The sequence below is a fragment of the Silurus aristotelis genome (assembly GCF_946808225.1).
Source record: "Silurus aristotelis genome assembly, chromosome: 17".
In the NCBI taxonomy this organism is placed as follows: domain Eukaryota; kingdom Metazoa; phylum Chordata; class Actinopteri; order Siluriformes; family Siluridae; genus Silurus; species Silurus aristotelis.
Window position 1 is genome coordinate 22,975,392 of NC_139590.1, and position 19,611 is coordinate 22,995,002.

General features: G+C 40.8%; 2 protein-coding genes across 3 annotated transcripts; one reads left to right on the top strand and one right to left on the bottom strand.

Moving 5' to 3' along the window:
- Positions 1-3,867: 3,867 nt before the first annotated feature.
- polr2b (RNA polymerase II subunit B) lies at positions 3,868-13,167 on the bottom strand. Of its 2 annotated transcripts, none has more exons than XM_083566469.1 (25): positions 13,032-13,167; positions 12,285-12,357; positions 12,017-12,167; positions 11,821-11,933; positions 10,972-11,191; positions 10,164-10,322; positions 9,910-10,074; positions 9,549-9,745; positions 9,002-9,121; positions 8,730-8,916; positions 8,486-8,629; positions 8,249-8,388; positions 8,056-8,167; positions 7,820-7,974; positions 7,537-7,735; positions 7,279-7,447; positions 7,002-7,098; positions 6,780-6,874; positions 6,441-6,691; positions 6,261-6,350; positions 6,008-6,115; positions 5,442-5,555; positions 5,160-5,320; positions 4,221-4,416; positions 3,868-4,132 (listed from the first exon to the last, which is right to left on the bottom strand). In XM_083566469.1, exons 1-25 carry the CDS (start codon positions 13,048-13,050, stop codon positions 4,043-4,045), a joined length of 3,525 nt encoding a protein of 1,174 aa, XP_083422595.1. In that variant the 5' UTR covers positions 13,051-13,167; the 3' UTR covers positions 3,868-4,042. The 2 variants fall into 2 exon arrangements, with proteins under 2 accessions (XP_083422595.1, XP_083422594.1); XM_083566468.1 differs by having other exon boundaries at positions 12,285-12,360; positions 13,032-13,164.
- A 106-nt stretch (positions 13,168-13,273) lies between these two features.
- On the top strand, positions 13,274-18,786 carry noa1 (nitric oxide associated 1). The gene is made up of 7 exons (XM_083566493.1): positions 13,274-14,980; positions 16,339-16,503; positions 16,586-16,794; positions 16,875-17,006; positions 17,794-17,910; positions 18,040-18,157; positions 18,302-18,786. The coding sequence occupies exons 1-7, from the start codon at positions 13,741-13,743 to the stop codon at positions 18,517-18,519; spliced, it is 2,199 nt and encodes a 732-aa protein (XP_083422619.1). The 5' UTR covers positions 13,274-13,740; the 3' UTR covers positions 18,520-18,786.
- Positions 18,787-19,611: the final 825 nt, after the last annotated feature.

Consider the following 19,611-nt stretch of genomic DNA (forward strand, 5'->3'; position numbering starts at 1 on the left):
AGAGGACACTTGTTCACTCCGATGGCTCAATGGGTTAATGGTGCAGTCCGGTCTCCAAAGAACTTCGGTTCGAGACTCCTGGTGAGCTGTAGGTGCTGGGCTTGGGTGGGACTGTAAAATCCGGCAAAGAAAAAGAAAGAGAGAGAAAGTCCGGTCTGTCCCACCTGGGGCTCCTGGAGAGGTGAAAGGAGGGGTTATGCTACTCTGGGCTCTCTCTTGTTTATATATATATATATATATATACAGTGAGGAAAATAAGTATTTGAACACCCTGCTTTTTTGCAAGTTCTCCGACTTAGAAATCATGGAGGGGTCTGAAATTGTCATCGTAGGTGCATGTCCACTGTGAGAGACATAATCTAAAAAAAAAAATCCAGAAATCACAATATATGATTTTTAAACTATTTATTTGTATGATACAGCTGCAAATAAGTATTTGAACACCTGTCTATTAGCTAGAATTCTGACCCTCAAAGACCTGTTAGTCTGCCTTTAAAATGTCCACCTCCACTACATTTATTATCCTAAATTAGATGCACCTGTTTGAGGTCGTTAGCTGCATAAAGACACCTGTCCACCCCATACAATCAGTAAGAATCCAACTACTAACATGGCCAAGACCAAAGAGCTGTCCAAAGACACTAGAGACAAAATTGTACACCTCCACAAGGCTGGAAAGGGCTATGGGGAAATTGCCAAGCAGCTTGGTGAAAAAAGGTCCACTGTTGGAACAATCTTTAGAAAATGAAAGAAGCTAAACATGACTGTCAATCTCCCTCGGACTGGGGCTCCATGCAAGATCTCACCTCGTGGGGTCTCAATGAACCTAAGGAAGGTGAGAAATCAGCCCAGAACTACACGGGAGAAGCTGGTCAATGACCTGAAAAGAGCTGGGACCACCGTTTCCAAGGTTACTGTTGGTAATACACTAAGACGTCATGGTTTGAAATCATGCATGGCACGGAAGGTTCCCCTGCTTAAACCAGCACATGTCCAGGCACGTCTTAAGTTTGCCAATGACCATTTGGATGATCCAGAGGAGTCATGGGAGAAAGTCATGTGGTCAGATGAGACCAAAATAGAACTTTTGGGTCATAATTCCACTAAACGTGTTTTGAGGAAGAAGAATGATGAGTACCATCCCAAGAACACCATCCCTACTGTGAAGCATGGGGGTGGTAGCATCATGCTTTGGGGGTGTTTTTCTGCACATGGGACAGGGCGACTGCACTGTATTAAGGAGAGGATGACCGGGGCCATGTATTGCGAGATTTTGGGGAACAACCTCCTCCCCCCAGTTAGAGCATTGAAGATGGGTCGAGGCTGGGTCTTCCAACATGACAATGACCCAAAGCACACGGCCAGGATAACCAAGGAGTGGCTCTGTAAGAAGCATATCAAGGTTCTGGCATGGCCTAGCCAGTCTCCAGACCTAAACCCAATAAAGAATCTTTGGAGGAAACTCAAACTCCGTGTTTCTCAGCGACAGGCCAGAAACCTGACTGATCTAGAGAAGATCTGTGTGGAGGAGTGGGCCAAAATCCCTCCTGCAGTGTGTGCAAACCTGGTGAAAAACTACAGGAAACGTTTGACCTCTGTAATTGCAACCAAAGGTTACTGTACCAAATATTAACATTGACTTTCTCAGGTGTTCAAATACTTATTTGCAGCTGTATCATATAAATAAATAGTTAAAAAAATCATACATTGTGATTTCTGGATTTTTTTTTTAGATTATGTCTCTCACAGTGGACATGCACCTACGATGACAATTTCAGACCCCTCCATGATTTCTAAGTGGAAGAACTTGCAAAATAGCAGGGTGTTCAAATACTTATTTTCCTCACTGTATATATATATATATATTTTCTTTTTTTTTCTATATTCTTTATTTTCTATTATTATTTATTTATGTCTTTATGTCTATGTCTATATATATTTATTTATTTATTTTCTTTTTTTTTCTTTTCTCATCATTTATCCTACTTTTTTTTTTTTTTTTTTTTTTTTTTTTTAACATTTGTTTATCGTTATATACATCATCTATATTATTTATTTATATCTTTTTCTTCTGCTTTTTGCTTTTCCATATGAATTGACTGGTTTATCTTCTACTTAATGTTTTTTTTGGTTCATGGTTTTCTTATTCATTTGCTGTTTTATTTCGTTTACTATCATTTTTACTTTATTTCACGTACCATTCTTTAAAAAAATGTTATAGCATTCCAGTTACTCATTTACTTTTCTTAATTACAGTTTTTTTTTTTTTTTTTTTACTTTATTAGTCATTAGGCATCTTTTTATTATTTGTTTACTTTTTTTTCGTTTCGCCACTTTATTTTTATTTACTTCTACAATACACGACCCTGAAACACTGAAACTCTTTAACGATTGTGAAATTCATTTTTCAATTCGTTTTAAAAGAAACACATCAACCTGATTAGCAGAACCTCCCAGGATGAAGATCTCCACATGTGACCCCTAACAGGGACTTGAACCCTGAACACCAGCATCACTCTCATGACTGCACCTGCACCACTGGACCACCGGTGAAGGCAGGAAGAAAGCCTTCGTTTAGTGCATTATATCATCTACTAAAACTGTTCAAATAAAACAAACAAATCAACGTCGGGTTTGAACCTGCAACCTCAGAAACAAGAGGCACCGACTTTCACAAAGCGCCATGAAGCTGCAGAGAAACAAGAAGATCATGAATAGTAGTGTTTTAAAACCTGGACAGGTGCAAATCAGGTGTGTGTGTGAGATAGATGATGATGGTTTGACGCTCAGGCTCTTGAACACCGTTAGAATAATCCCCTTCTTTCTGATACAAATCAGATTATTTTGATCACCATTTCATACATCAAAATATTCCAACTCGTATTATATACTAATCCTTACATTATCATTTTCCTCAAATAATTTATTCAGATTTTTACATTAAATAATAATAAACATTTTAATCCAGACTACTCTCACTGATTATCTACAACTGTGACTGGTCTAAAATCAAACTTCTTTTCTCAGATATTAAACATTGTTCCAAGAATGAACATTATTTATTTCAGCCTCGTGTTTCCAAACTCAGGATCCTGATCATGTCGATTTTTCAGTATCTAATGCAGGTGTTGGTGCAGGTTTTCCTTAAAAAAAAACAACAAAAAAAAACCGCACCTGAGAGTCATTAAAATGAAAATGATTCGATGTGAAACAACTGGAAATCCCATAATGTCATGTTTGTTGGAGAGATGTTGCTGTTCTCACATGGATCGGTGTCAGATATACACTTGATAATCCACCTCAGATTACTGATGTACACTTGAGCTCCTCAAATTCCCGGACAGGTCGGATTAAATTTTTTAGCCAATTGTGAATTTTCCATCTGAATTTCTAAATGATTCGAAAGCAAATAACATGTTTGAGAAATAAATCGCATTATTCTGTTATGCAACACATCTTGCTCATACAGATAAAGATGAGAAAATCCCGTCTTTATTATACTTGTTTTTTTTTTTGTTTGTTTCCTGAGCACCTTTTTTAAACTAATGATTCTTTATAACGCAAAATGTTCTTGCAAAAAAACAAAAAATAGATGTGTATTTATTAATGTTGAGATATTTTCCCCCTGCCATCATGATGCAAATGTGGATTTTTTTTGTGTGATCTCGAGATAAAAGTTGCTTTCTCCTAATCAGTACTTAAATTTTCCATGTAATCAGATTAAATGCATGTTCTAGAGGCGTCTCGAACGTGCGCTAAACACCGAATAGAGGAAAAACTAAGTGAGAGAAAGCAACCTCTAAACACTATGGCAGCAGGAGATTGCATTAAAAAAAGGAAAAGAAAGAAGGAAGAATCAACAAAAAGCACAAAACAATCAAAGCTTTATTTCCTCCTACATTTTACAAAAAAATAAAAATACGATACTGGACACCAAAATGACCATCAGAGATACTTTAGGAAAGTCGGTCGAGTGTGTGCGGTTGTGATGAAGGAAAACGTCGATGCTCGTCCCGTTTCCCATGAGTCAGCAGTGCGGGGTTTAGGTGGTCATCATGCGTGGGGCGATGCTCATAGACATGAGCTCCTGGAAGAGAAGCTTGCAGGCGTACGGCAGACGCACCAGCGAGATCTAAACCACAACGATCGAGGGTCAGACGCTGAACAGAATGCTGAGCGATAGAATGCTATGGGAAGTGTAAAAGGGGCAGAACTCTTACCTGGGTCTTGTTGCGGCAGCCCCGGCACTCGTACGTGTGCGTGCGCGTGTTGGCGATGGCCATGAGGCCGCACAGGTTGCACACGTGCACCTGGTAGGGATCGGACGCCTCGAACAGCCGCTCCCTCAGGAACTGGGCTGCGCCGTGAGCGATCTGACAATCTCGTTCCATCTCTCCGAACCGCAAGCCTCCATCACTGAACACATACAATTATCGATTTATTCGGTAATACATTTTTTATTTTATCGATAACGATATTTGAGACGATAATTTGCTGAGTGTGTGTTATTGTACTGGACTACCATGGACAGCTGAACCTTACATTTTTGAATGTTCTTCATATTCTGTGTGTTGGTCAGTTCACAGCAGTGATTAATCTGGAGATTCATTTTTTTTCCAATAAGTTTATTTTTTGGGCATTCAAATTCTTAGTCAATTAGAATATTAAGACTTTGTGGCTGTTACCAGGCAAATTAAATCAGTATCGACTGTATTCAACGCAGAAATTTGCAATGCAGCGGAAAAATCAAACGTTAATTAACGAGATTAGTAAAAAAAAAAAAAAATACATTAAATATAAAATTAAAACCGCCAGTAGGTGGCAGCAAGTCACTGTTAATAAGTGAATCATTGCGATTAAACCGAATCATTTAAACGGGTGATTCGTTCAGTAACGAAACACCATCATGTTGCTCAGAGACGCAAAACAGTGCTGTGGCTTAGTTTGGATTATTTTTTGTGGAAAAATAAAGTAAAAACAAACGATATTGTGTCAAAAACATAAGTCCATTAATATTAACTTCTTGTTTATTGAATTGTATAAAATTAATATCACATTTGTAATCATGCTGATTTTCAGAGGGTAAAAAAAATATATATACATCTCAAACATAAACTACTTTCTCTGTCTGTCTGTAAAGGAGTGTGATCTAGTCTCACCGTGATCTGCCCTCCATAGGCTGCCTGTTGAGGATCTGGACGGGACCTCGTGCCCTCGAGTGGATCTTATCATCCACCATGTGCTTAAGCCGCTGATAATAAGTAGGACCCAGGAAGATCTGGGAGGTCAGCTTACGACCCGTGAAACCGTTATACAGCACCTACAGGACCAGAAAGTGAACAGCATGCTGTAGATTTACTGGAATCCTTCATAATAAAAAAGAAATCAACAACAAAAGAAAAAAACCATCTCTGATACTGGATCAGACCTAGGCTTCTTACCTCATTTCCTCGTAGGTGGTAGCCGTATTCAGACAGCAGGTTGGACACTTTCTGCACATTCACAGCGTCGTTGAACGGCGTGGCGTCACCGATCTCCCCTTTATTCGCAGAAACCTGTAAGTAAAAAATGTACATGATCCATTTCCAGTCCAGCAGCTAAACTATTACAGATCTAACACAGGGTAGAGGTCGACCGATACCAATGGCTAGGTTGGATGTAAAATTGTACTGAACTTTATTACAAAAATACATTTAAAAAAAAATCAGTCTTGAATCAGAAAAATGTGCTAATTGCAAAAAAAATGTATTCTATTAATAAATACTGAAGAAAATAAAATACATCCATTCAAACTGAAACAAAAAGTAACACTTCAAATAAATAAAAAACATCCAAAATTAAAAAACCATGCCATTAGCGATTCGCCTCTAGAGGCTGCTCTCGTACTGTAGAACACAACCCGGAAAAACTATCGGTATGGATTTTTTTGTCGCTAGTATAGATTTGCAAAACTGATAAATCGGTTGACCTCAAATTCAGGGTTTTTGAGAATGTGTGTGTACCTTACCTTTCCCTGAAGACACTCGATCAAGTGACCGACTGTCATTCTGGACGGGATAGCGTGGGGGTTGATGATGATGTCTGGCGTTATTCCTTCGCATGTAAAGGGCATGTCCTGCACGGGGAAAACAACAGCAACAATATATGCATTACTACAAGACTCCATAAATCTACACTTATAACGTGCAATATTTTAAAGCTTCAAATGATTTTATAATTTCTTTTTTTAAAGATTAGATATTAAGGTGAAAACCCCTCACCTCCTGCCTGTACTGAATCCCGCAGGTTCCCTTCTGTCCGTGTCGACTGGCGAACTTGTCTCCGATCTGAGGGATTCGGACCGAGCGCACCTGCAGATAAAACAAGTCCAAAGTCACATGATCACAGGCTCACGACTACGACCGATTTTCCGCGTCGTCGACAGGAAACGCCGCACCCACCCGGATCTTGCAGAACTTGTAGCCTTCCTGGTTAAGCGTGACCATGACCTGGTCGACGATGCCGGTCTCGCTGGTGCGCAGAAACGTGCTGCAGTCCCTCTTCGTGTAGCGTCGGTTCGTGCTGTCGAGCTCGTCGTCGTTTTCGGGTAAAGTGACCGTTTTGCCGATGATCACGTCCTCGCCGGACACGCGCACGCCCGGCGCTATCAGGCCATCGTCGTCCAGCTTGTCGTAGATGGCGTGACGCATTCCTGAAACGCGCACGCACACATTACATGCTTATAGCGAACATTCATATGCGTCTTATCACTGATATGAATTTTTAACCGCGTGACTCACCCTGACACTCTTCACGCTTCGGTTTCTCGAAAATCTCCTCCTGATCGAAGCCCTTCTTCGACTCCTGCTCTTTATAAGAGCGATAGAACACTGACCTGCGAACGGAACACGTTCACCATCTTAGAGCTCAATTGCTGGAGGTTTGAATTTTGTACCATTCAAACTGATTCGTGGCGCAGTGATTTACCTATAGTGCGTTAAACGCGCAAGGCAAAGACCTACCTGAAGAATCCTCGGTCCACGGCAGAACGGTTCATGATGACCGAGTCCTCCTGATTGTAACCCGTGTATGATGCAATGGCCACAATGGAATTGATGCCTGGAAACGGAAAGGCATTTTAATTATAATCGACCGATATGGGTTTTTCCTCTTGAGAGAGACTCGTGTGTGAGGAACTCGGTGAATGTGCGTGCAGCCTTGTGCTGCCATCTGTTGGCCTGTTAAAAACCGTTTTTTACACCACCTCGTATTAAATCATAACCCTGTGATTAGCGTCACCTGCTGGCAGCTCTCTGAAGCGCAGGTACTCCATAGAGCGTGTAGTGACCAGAGGCTTCTGCGGGTAATACAGGACGTGAGCCAGGGTGTCCATACGTACGTGGAAATTGGTGATGTACACACCCATAGCCTGCTTTCCCATAGCAGACTGGTAGGTGTTCCTAGGAGACTAAATACACACACACAACACACACTATGGTTAGTCTGAACCCGAGCACATTCCTGTGCGGTTTCTAAGGTTTGTGCGTGTATACGTACCTGATTGTGATCGGGGAAAGGAATGATGGACGCACAAACTCCTAGGATCATGGATGGATGGATCTCGCAGTGCGTGTAGGTGGAGCAGTAGGCCACACCCTTCTCCTGGAGATCATCTGGAGTCATAGCCAACATCACGGTCTCCTCCTCCAGAGTATCGATGTACTCGACTACACCACTCGCCACTAAGTCCTGCCAGCTACACACACACACACGTGCAGAATAAAACTATAGTCTTGAACCAGTCATGAGTTTCAGCAGCCTCCAAACAGCACTTGCATACCTGTAGTTGTTGTATTCTCGCTCTTTGAGTTGATCGATGTGGCGCCTCTTCAGCAGCAGCTTCTGTTTCTCCACGATGAGCAGCGGACGACAGATCCGCCCGGCGTCCGTGTAAATCCGGATCTCGCGCTCTCTGATATCGCGGATCATCGACACCTGAGCGGAGGAAGCGAGCTCGTGAGCTGCGTCGCTATTCTGCGCAATTCTTTTTCAAGTTCCGAGCCGTTTATCTTTTACCTCAGACACAATGATGTCCATCTGCCTTCTGAGCTTCCTCAGAGTGTTCATCAGCTGCTCGGGGTCCTTGTGGATTCCCACCCAGCAGCCGTTTACGAAGATCTTGGTAGCGCTGAATGAAAAGTAAAGCAGCACACATCACACTCACATTTCTTATCGTAATAAACCTCCAGATAGAGAACTCAAAACTGACTCGGCAATAGCAGCGGGTGAGATCTCCTCTAAATTCTCCATGCTCCACTCTTCCAAAAACTCCAGGATGGGTGACGGTTGCGAACCCACCGAGATGTATGCCATCAGGGCCAAGTTCTTGACCAGACCTACAGCATGGCCCTGTTCTCACACACACACACGTAAAAACACAGTTCAGGGACTCTAAGTTATGTTTAATGAAGTAGCTCTCAGATTTCTGAAGTGAACTCATCGGTACCTCGGGCGTCTCGGCGGGACACACCATACCCCACAGGGTGTTATGGAGCTGCCTCGGCTTTGCCAGTTTGCCGTCTCGGCCGATGGGCGAGTTCACGCGGCGAAGGTGAGAAAGCGTCGAGGCGAACGTTAGTCTGTTTAACACCTGTGGTACAATCGATGCTCTTTAGTATAAAAAAAAAAAAGCGCATCACACGCAAGTTCATGAACAAGATGTTCATACACATGAGCCATGATGAGATCACCTGAGACACCCCGGCCCGAGCCTGATGGGCTTTTTTGACGTCGCCCCAGTTACCCGTGGCCAGAGAATACTTCAGGCCGTCGGAGATGATGCGCGTTTTGATGGCCAGCTCGAGGTTGAAGTCTTTCCCTCTGTCTATAAACTTCTGAGCGTAGATCCTGATCTCCTTCAGCAGGTTCTTGAACATCCTGGTGTGGAGCAGTAGTATAGTGCGTGATATAAAAACAACAAACAGAAAATATGAGAAAACGGACAGAGAGCCGCCGTTCTCACCCTCGGAAGAGGAACGCCAGGAGGGGCCCGGCCAGATCCAGCCTCTTGTTGCCATAATGATCCCTGTCGTCAAGTTCTCTTCTGCCCAAAGCCGCCAACAGGAGCCTGTGCACCATATAACTGAGGGAGAGAAGAAGCATTATGTTTACAATCAATGAGAGTTTTTAAAATGGACACTAGATTAAAAATACAAAATAAAAAATTCCATACTAAAATGTATGGCAAAAAAAAAGTACTGAATCATGTAAATGTGCTAAGTTTTAAATATATTAATGAATAAATGAGACATAATTAATAAATTATAAATATTAAATATATTATAGCGCTCTCCGTGTAGCGCAAAGTCTCTTGTGTAAAAACAAACAGCACGTGGAGTCAATGACTGGCCTCTAGAGGTCGCTCTTGTAACAAAAGCAGGAACAACTCTCCAGCAATCAACTATCGGCGCAAAACCGATGAACCGGTCGACCGCTAATTAATACAAAACCATAAATAAGACTGACGTCAAATCTCCCGTCAGTTTTTTGCTTCCCTCTAGAAATCTTACCCCAAAAAGTACGCTTTCTTGGTTTCACAGAAGTCGGACACGCCGACGTGCGGGAGCACCTCCTTCTGTAGGACCTCCTTGGCGTATTTGATTCTCCTCTCTTTCGTGACTCCGGGTTTGGCCCCTCTGGAGCCGATGAAGTTCAGGGCCACGTTCTGCTCCTGGATCACGAACGCCTCGTCCAGAGACGGCTTCACCTAATGATAAACGATAGTACTGAAGCGCTAGTCTTGTTCCAAGAGATTACCGTTTCTATAGTAACAGTTAAAACTCATGAGCCTTCACATGATAAGATTAAACTATTAACAAAGAAAACAGAATAATTATTTAAATTATCAGTATTTTTTATTTATTTATTTACCATTTCCATCATCTCGGGATCGTCGAAGTCGTAGATGATGTGTTCCAGGATGTCTCGGTCGGACACGAAGCCCAGCGCTCGGAAAACGATGATGATGGGAACTTCCTGTCTGATGTACGGCAAGGTGGAGACGATCCTCTGACCGATTGCGCTCTTCTTCACGCCCTAGTTTCGGAAACAGGAACCGGAATAAGACCGACAGCAGAAGGACACGACGAAAGAACGGCGGTGGAACATACGCGGTGTGATTGTACCTGCCCTCCTCTGGCCATCATGCTGACCCAGATGGTGCTGGTGGGTCTGGAGGAGTTCTCCAGACAGGACCTGCACTCAGCCGTGTAGGCGTACTTAGAGTCTTTCTTGGCGAACACGTACACTGTATTCGTGGCCATTTTCTCCTGAGCGATCAGCACCTGCAAGAAACGCACACACACACACACACACACACACACACACACACACACACACACACACACACACACACACATCGTGCTCAATAAAAAAAAAAAAAAAGTTTCCATGTACACACTTCTTAAGGGGTCCCCAAACTACGAATGTAATGATAAATGTTGCCTTTCAAACAAAAATTTTCTTTAGTTATTCCCTACTGGCTATCAGTAAAAATCCATACCGATAGTCCTCTGTCGTCACGAGAGCGGCCTCTAGAGGCGAATCACAGACGCCACGAGCTGCTTGTTTTTCCACAAGAGACCGCTTGCTGCACGGAGAGCGCTATATTTATATCAATATTTATTCATGAATATATTCATATCTAATCGCAAAAATTTCATCAATAATGCTTTTAAAAGGCGGTTTATCTCTTTAAAAGGAACATGCATTTGTCTGTGCGGTGCAGAACAAAATCAAATCTAGCATAAGCACAACAAATAAATACATTTTTATTCGTAAAATCTCCACAGTACTACTGGGAGTCACTCCGGCTCATGTCATTTTCTTTTTCTCGCATTATAGAAAGGAAAAATGATGTTGCTCTTTCAGAAAAGGATTTTGGGGACCCCTCTGCGTTTACATGATTCCCACACCAGCAAACTCCCCTCCAACCTTCTCTGAGCCATTGATGATGAAATATCCGCCCGGGTCCAGGGGACACTCGTTCAGCTCACACAGGTCACGGTCTGTCAGGCCACTCAGCAGGCAGTAGGTGGATCTCAGCATGATGGGAATTTTTCCGATGAAGGTTTTCTGGTGCTGCGTCTGCTGCTGCTCCTCTCCCTCCTTTATGATGGTCTTGGTGATGTCCACATACAGAGGAGCCGAGTACCTAAAATGCAAACACACATTACTCTGGACTGCTTACATACAAGAGTCGAGAGATGATCGATTCAATTCTGTTTCCTGTACATATGCTTCGCTCGTGCGTGTCCAAAAAAATGAACGAATCACTTTACGAGACGACTCGTTCTTCTGAGTCACATTAAAGAATCGCTCGAAACGTTCATCACTACAACGCAATAGATCAGGTTTATTTTTTTATTAATCAATTATTATTGGTCCAATAATTATGGGAGTCACGTGACTGGTGAACTATCGCCACGGACCAGAAGATATAAGAGGCGATTTTCTTTTTCATTCCAGTTTATTTCTGATCAACGCAACGAAATAAACTAAATGACTCAACAAAAGATTTGTTCGTTTCAAGAATCAAAGAACCGAGTCGCTAAAATGATTCGATCTTCAACTCAATTTAAATGCCCAAAATAAAAATGGCCTCTAAACTCTTTATACACACACACACACACACACACACACACACACACACACACACCCCCCAGGTGCATGATAATGATACATAAATACCCCTCATATTAACTTGCTGTTTAGCCACAAAATAATCCCTAAAAATCGCACTATTCCACTGTATTGTGTTTTTTAATCTCGGTCAACACTGACGTGAGGTTGCGGAGTCGTGCTTCGTTGGGCATCATGGGTGACGGAGCGCCGTCTCGTTCCCAGTGCGTCGGCTTAGACAGGTAGATCTGCTCGAACTTCAGCAGGAACCGAGGCTGCAGAGGGAAAACACACTGGTTTGTATCCAAGAAAAAACGTGCGAGATAGAACGAAAGGGAGACAGAAAGAGAGAGCTCACCGGTTCCTCCACCTCTCCCGAGGTGTGCTGGGCCTCAGCCTGCAGGTCGATGGGCGGCGCGTCCTCCACAATCCTCTGCACGGACATCTGTATGAACTCGTCGAACGAGTCCAGCTGCTGCCGCACCAAACCTTTCTCATCGAAGTAGGAACTGGAGATCAGAAACATGAAGGAAAATAAAAAAAATATCGGTGACATGGGATTTCCAAAAAACACCAGAAGATCAGGCTCAACCTCAGTAAAAGAAGAAAAAAAAGTGAGCTAAGACCTGATAACAATCCAGCAGGCTTCCTGCCACAGATCAGGGGTGATCTCATCATCATCCTCGTCATACTGGATATCTGCTTCAATTAGAATAAACATAAATAACAGCATGAGATGTGAAGGGAAACACTGACTTCTTCTCAACTACTCATAGAAAAATGCAAAACTGAAACTAGAAATCCCACACAATGTTAATTCACACCCTACATAGTGCACATGTAATCAAAACAGGACAGTTATTAGTGTTAACCCATGTTTTTGCATCAAATACTAACCAATAGAGCAAAAATAGATACTGTGTTTTTTTTATTTTGCGGTAACCTATGCTTCAACGTCTACAATTCGTTTTCAAAGTCTACTGAAAAAAAAAATAAGAAAAAAAAGTTACAACCAGCTCAATAAACGTTAAGGCTAATTTCACTAGCTAGCGTCATTTTCTTGTTAGCACCCGCATTCCGTTAAATCCCGCCTCTCTAATGATGATTGGCTAGACCTGAAGGCAGCGCAATCACTGATTCGTGAATGAAATCGTTATCCAATCGCAAAACACAGTTTCGTTCGAGGACAGCCAATCAGAGAGCAGGGGGCGGACCATAGACGAAAACCGTTAGGAAATAAAACAATAAGAGCGATATATTGTTAGCTGAGAAACAGAACTACACCGCACACGCATAACCGCTGTCTGAGGCTTTGTGGCGAAGCGCAGGCTGCAAAAAGGCAAATTGATATCAACATGCTGCTATAAACAGACCTTCATCTTGGTCGTACATCGCGTTTCGGTGCTGTAATTCTTTCTAATAACAAAAATAAATAAGAAGAGTGAAATCTGCAGCCGCGTCTCGGCGCTTAAAATCCGCCTGCGTGAGTGGCGCGTAAATTAAACGTCATTTCCGGACTTCGCATGCTATCACGGAAGTTGACTTGAATTCGGCGTTTTTTTTTTTTTTGTTTTTTTTTTTATTTCTACGTAACATTCTTTGTCTCAACAAATAACACTTTTGCATGAACGAATAAATGTTTTTTGTTTTATTAAACTTTATTTATTTTTAATTTTTTATAAATGTTCCAAATATGAACCTTTTTTACTTTTGTATATGTAATTGTTTTTTTTCTTATGTAATTATTATGTAATTATACAAAAAAATGTGTCATTTGCTTTCTGCCCTTAGTTTCCTATTTCGCTAATTTAGTGAACTGATATCGGTATAATTATTAATACATTGTATAATCTTCTTGAACCTGCCTGATTCTAAACAAATACTCGATATTTTCATTTATTGCCCTATTTTTTTTAAGTTTATCCTAAAGAAAAATACCTTATTTTATTTACATGAATAAATAACGACCACTCTGGTGACGCAATTTTCCTGCGACGCAGGAAGAAATACACACCGGGCTGTTTCACGTGTGTCGAATATTTTCAAGGTTGTACATTTTCACATAATTTATTTCGAGTTGCCATGTTTAGGTTATTTCAAGTGCCTGTACTGAGATTTCCTGCTTCAAGGCGTTTAAAATGGGCTTTAATGACAAGCGAGCAACAGCATAGAGGCTTAGAATGGAGACATTTATGTCACTCATCGTTTTACTTTGACCTGCTGTCATTAAACAAACATCAGATTGTTGGGACTTCTCGACATCTGGACAAGTGGACATTACGATTTCATAGCACTGAGAAGAAATCTGAAAACACGCTTAAAGCCCCACCAGAGACCTTCTCATATGTTGAACCTGACAAGGAGGAAGAATTCTTCTTCCTAGACTACTGTAAATCCAAGGACCACAAAGAAGATGCTGAACAACTTCAAATCACAGACTCGATGAAAGCAAAAGAGGTCAAGCCACCTAAAAAGAGCGTCCCAGAACTTCAGCAAAAAGCTCTGGAGCTGCAGCTGAGATCTTTGCAAAAAGTCAGAGATCAGAACCTGGACCTCAAGGATTGTATAGAATTCCACGACGCTGGATTTCCACTGGAACGATCCAGGAAGAAGAAGACGGACAAAACGAAGCAGGAGCAGAAGGTCTACGGAAGTCCGGATGCTGAGATGCCCATCAGCGACGTCTCCTGCTCAGGCTGTGGTGCTTTAATGCACTGCACTGCTCCTGAAGTTCCCGGTTACCTTCCCAGTGAGAAATACAAGCAATTATTAGAAGGAGAAAAGCTCCAAAACTCCATATGTCAGCGGTGTTTTCTTCTTACGCACCACCACAAGGCTTTGAATGTCACCATGTCGAAGGACGAGTACAAGAACATCGTGAGGAGGATCAAATCGGAGAAAGCTCTGGTGCTGCTCATCGTGGATCTCCTAGATCTTCCGGATTCCATCGTACCCGACCTGCCGCAGCTCGTCGGCAAAAACAAGCACATCGTTATTTTAGGGAACAAAGTGGACCTGCTGCCTGGAGACTCCCACGATTACCTGCAGAGGATCAGGAGGCAGCTGGCACAGCATTGCGCTGATGCTGGAATTCCCACACGAGATTCCAAGGACGTTCATCTGATCAGTGCCAAAACAGGATACGGGATTGAGAACTTGATCACGAAGCTCCAGGCATCCTGGAAGTATAAAGGAGATGTTTATTTGGTTGGTACTGCCAATGCTGGCAAGTCCACCTTGTTTAACACTCTTCTAGAGTCTGATTACTGCAAATCCAGAGCATCTGATGTGATTCATAAAGCCACAATATCACCATGGCCTGGTACGACATCATTCGTTTGATTCTGAGGTTGTATTAAAGAGCAAAGGGAATATTTTCTTTTGTAATTTTCGGAGGGGAAAAAAAGTAGTTTTTCGGGGTTAACCGTGAAACTGACTGTGATTTGAGGTCAATCATTTCACTTGTCCCTTTTCAGGTCTCAAATGGCTCATTGTTCTAAACAGCCGGCTCATTTCTAGCAGTGAAAATGATCGAAAATGTATAAATTCCTGTCATAAACATCACATTAGCGTTCGAAAATGAAATCACAAAAATGTTATTAATCCTATCAAGTTCTTTTTAGTGACATCAGTGAAGACTATGACTAAAATATAGAATAATTCAAGAATAATTATCTAAAAAAATTATTCCTGTCAGAAACATCTATAATTAGCTTCCTTTTAGGATAAAAAAAAGGGGTGTAACGTACACAAAACTCGGTTTTTAAGTCACGGTTTGGTCCAATTTTGGTACAGTTAAAGAGAATTTTATTATTTTTAATTTTATTAAAAAAAAATTTATTATTATTATTAACATTTGTGAACATCAACAGTTTATATTTTTTAAACAATTTTTAATAAAATGCCCGCTTCGTTAAATAATAAATAAAACAATATTTGATACTATTTACTAAAAATAAAATCTATACAAATAAAATCGGATAAATTAAACGAATTCAGTGCACTTTTATTATATTAATCAAATTAAATCATCGATTAAATTGGCACAAATTAAATTCAATGGAAAAATTACATTAAATAGTTTGCATTTTTTTAAACCCCATTTGGGGGGGCGTGTGTTTTTACATTAAATATACAATTTTCTAAAGATATGATCTACTTAACAGAAAAAACAGAAGTGAATTCGTGCTTGCGCTGAAAAAAATCCCTTTTTTCCGTGTACGTTTTCAACAATTTTTTAATAGTAATAATAATAAAAATAAAACTGTGACACTGCGCTCAATGTTTGAAATGGGGATTAAACAAACTCGTGTTCTGCCACTCGATACGTTCGTGAGGGAACTCGGATTGTGCGATTGCACCTGCACGTGAAAAGGATCGATACATTTGATACACGTGCACCGAACCGAAAGCCCCTAATACTAATATAAAACCTGAAACGTTGCTAGCTGATGTAACTGTCTACCGTTGTGACATCAATTTGACAGAAATTCATTTGAACATATGAGCAATAAGTATGTTTGCACAAAACATGCCCCAAAATCAAATTATGTAATAAATTAATTCTGTGATTTAGTTATGAATAAATTGTCTGTGCTTATAGTTACCACATGGAAATACAGGATAAATTAAAAACAAAAAGCGTTTATATGATGTGAAAACTTTTTTTTTTTTTTTTAGGGACAACGCTGAACCTACTGAAGTTCCCCATCATCAACCCGACGCCGTACCGCATGTTCAGACGCGCGGAGCGACTGCGGCTGGCGGCACAACAGACCGAGGACGATCTCGATCCTGAGGAGCGCAGGAGAATCCAGCATTTCCGTAAACAGGGCTACTTGATTGGTGAGCTGAAGTTGGTTGAAATCCTGCCTCCATGATGTAAAATGCTGAAGGAGAACCAAAATTGTGTGTGCTTTGATCTCAGGCCGTGTTGGGAGAACCTTCCGGGTGCAATCTTCTAGAAACGACCTGGTGGAGTTCGATCCAGACAGCCTCAGCTTCGGAGAGGACCTTAATGAAGACAACGTGGACAGACCGACCCCCGAGGACGAACCCGAGGCCGAATTTACATACAACGAAATTAAAGACGCTCATTGGTTCTACGACACGCCGGGCATCATGAAAGAACGGGACGTATGTAACACCAGGTGCTGTTACTTGAGCTAAACGATGCTTTGTCGAATATTTTGCCTATTTTGTTGTGCAATCAACAGATTCTTAGCCTGCTGAATGATCAGGAAGTGAAGCTTGTGGTGCCAACGCACGCCATAACACCCAGGACGTTCGTACTCAAGCCGGGGATGGTGGTGTTCCTCGGAGCCCTGGCACGGATCGATTATCTGGAAGTAAGATTTTATATATATATATATATATTTCAGTACAGGGATTTCGCTTCCCTCAGGAACGTATTAAGTGGCGGACCGCTAGTTTGTTCGCACTTTGAGCGCAGAGGCATTTTTTTAAATCTTTTTTATTATTAAACTTAAAAACACAACAATTCCAGGAATATAAAAAAAAAAAAGAAACTAGAATTAGTTTGTGTCTACGCACTCCGCACTGGAAATACGATTTGTAGTTAAACAGTAAAACAGATTTTGTTTGACCGACTAGCGTTAGCGACTTTAGCGTTAGCGTCAAAAATTTCTTTTAAAAGGAGAAAATCCTGACAATTCGAATGAAGGATGGAAGAAAAGGAGGCTGAAATGAGTAGAACAGTTACGTGAATTACAAAATTTAATGTAAAAATCACTTTTACCCAAAAGGGGTCGAACAAATGTAAACTAAAACTTTCCATTTATTGAATTTAATTTAATAAATTTAATTGTTTCGATTGAATCGATTACTCAATCTAATAAACATGTATTGCATAAATTTGATTTATTAGATTTTATTTTTATCTAAAATATTATTTTAGATAGCATTTAACTAAGCATGCATTTTATTTAAAATTGTTTTTAAAAATGCAAACTGTTGATGTTCATAAATGTTAATAATGATAATAAAAAACTGGGAATTTCTTCCCCATAACTTTCCCGAAATGACCGGGAATGTTGGGTACCGTTACACTCCTGATTTTTATAGATATAAAGAGACTATTATGTGTCCTTATAATCTCCATACTGTGTTCTTCAGGGAAATCAGCCATGCTGGTTTACTGTAGTGGCCTCGTCTCAAATCCCTGTCCACATCACTAATTTGGACAAAGCCGACTTCACGTACCAGAAACACGCCGGAAAATCTCTTCTCGCCGTAAGTTATTACACTTCAAGTACATGACACTTCACACTTCTCCATCCATTTATGCATCACTTTTTAAATCTTCTACACAAGTTATTTCTTGTTATCATTTACATTTAGTTTTTGCTGTTTCCTGTTTAGGTTCCATCAGGCGGAGAGGAACGAATGAAAGCGTTTCCAGCTTTCGCCTCTCAAGACTTTGAGCTCGAGGGCCGAGGACTGGACACAGCGGTGGCCGACATCAAACTATCCTCTGCAGGTAACACGCTATGCAGAAAAATGATCACAATTCCCACAATTCATTGCAACGCGTAAACATCCCAACATGACGCGTGTGTGATGATGTGTGTGGTTTGGGACGCGTCCACTAGCGGTGATGTACGTTTCAAAATCTCTACCTCAGGTTGGATCGCTGTAACCGGCGTGGAGTCGGAGCGCCTCCTGCTGAGAGGCCACGCCCCCGAGGAGGCAGGTCTTTGCTTACGAGACCCGCCGCTCCTCCCACACATAGTCAACGTCAAGGGGCCTCGAATCCCCAAATCTCCAGCCTACAAGGCGAAAAAAGCACCAGCGCTGCCAGATGGGAACCTTTCTGGCCGAAAGCTGAAGCAGAAAAAGTGACGATTATTTATAAATCATTAATAAATTGTTTTACACAAATTTGTATCCATGCAGTGTATCATCAAACTTCACAATGTCCCTTTTTTTTTTTTTTTATAAAGTTTGATACGAAACATGTGTATGCACTATATTAGTGTCCAACCTCAGTATGACACATGACCAAGTGTAACTGTTTACTACGGTTATATTTGGTTTGGGATCAAATCTCAGGTCATCAAAATAGCATGAGGCTCTGATTAAACATTAAACAACAGAATTATTCACAAATGACTGATGTGTGTAATTGTTTTTATTTACAAGAGTTGTACTGATTACATTGGATATTAGGGGTGTAACGGGACAGGTATACATACAGAACCAAATGCAATCCTTTTTTCCTTTGCACTGTGAACGCATTGTTATTTTTTTATCATTATTATTATTATCAAGGAGAAAATCGTGCCAATTCCACATATCGAGGGAGTGAATGGTGAAGGAATGAAGAATAATAATGCTGAAATGAGTAGAACAGTTAAGTAGATCATCTGTAGAAAATAAAAAATAATTGTAAAACACACATACACTTACACACCCTTACATACACACACATCCTTACATACACATCCGTATTTCCCAAGTGGGGTCTAACAAATTATTTTTTTTTTTACATTTATTTAATTTTATTTTATCTATTTTATTCGTGTCTATTTAATCGATGACTCAATTTAATCAATATAATAAAAAGTGTATTGCATTCATTTAATTTATTCTATTTTATTTTTTATATACGTATTTAACCAAGCAAGCATTTTATTTTAGATTGTATTTAAAAATATAAACTATCGATGTTCACAAATAAACTGCGTTAATAAAAAAAAAAATTGCATTTTTTTGCATTCCTTCTCCCTTCACCGTACCGAAATTCAACTAAACCGTGACTCAAAACCGAGGTACGTACCGAACCCTAAATTTTGTGTACCGTTCCACCCCTAGTAAAAACACGTCCGTGTCTGTGTAAGGCTACTTACTGAGCTTCATCCTTTCTGAATCAAGTCTGCTTTCAAATACGCAATATTCCACTCTCACACCACACATTTACGATCCAACAATTGC

Bases quoted from the DNA above. Each gene is read 5' to 3' on its own strand.
- polr2b (XM_083566468.1), bottom strand. The intron at 7,448-7,536 runs GTACGTATACAC...GTGTGTATTTAG, and splicing joins CTTTCCCCGATCACAATCAG to TCTCCTAGGAACACCTACCA. The intron at 4,417-5,159 runs GTGAGACTAGAT...GTATGTGTTCAG, and splicing joins CCTATGGAGGGCAGATCACG to TGATGGAGGCTTGCGGTTCG.
- noa1 (XM_083566493.1), top strand. From the start codon at position 13,741: ATGTTTAGGTTATTTCAAGTGCCTGTACTGAGATTTCCTGCTTCAAGG. The intron at 17,007-17,793 runs GTAAGATTTTAT...TGTGTTCTTCAG, and splicing joins CACGGATCGATTATCTGGAA to GGAAATCAGCCATGCTGGTT. The intron at 17,911-18,039 runs GTAAGTTATTAC...TTTCCTGTTTAG, and splicing joins CCGGAAAATCTCTTCTCGCC to GTTCCATCAGGCGGAGAGGA.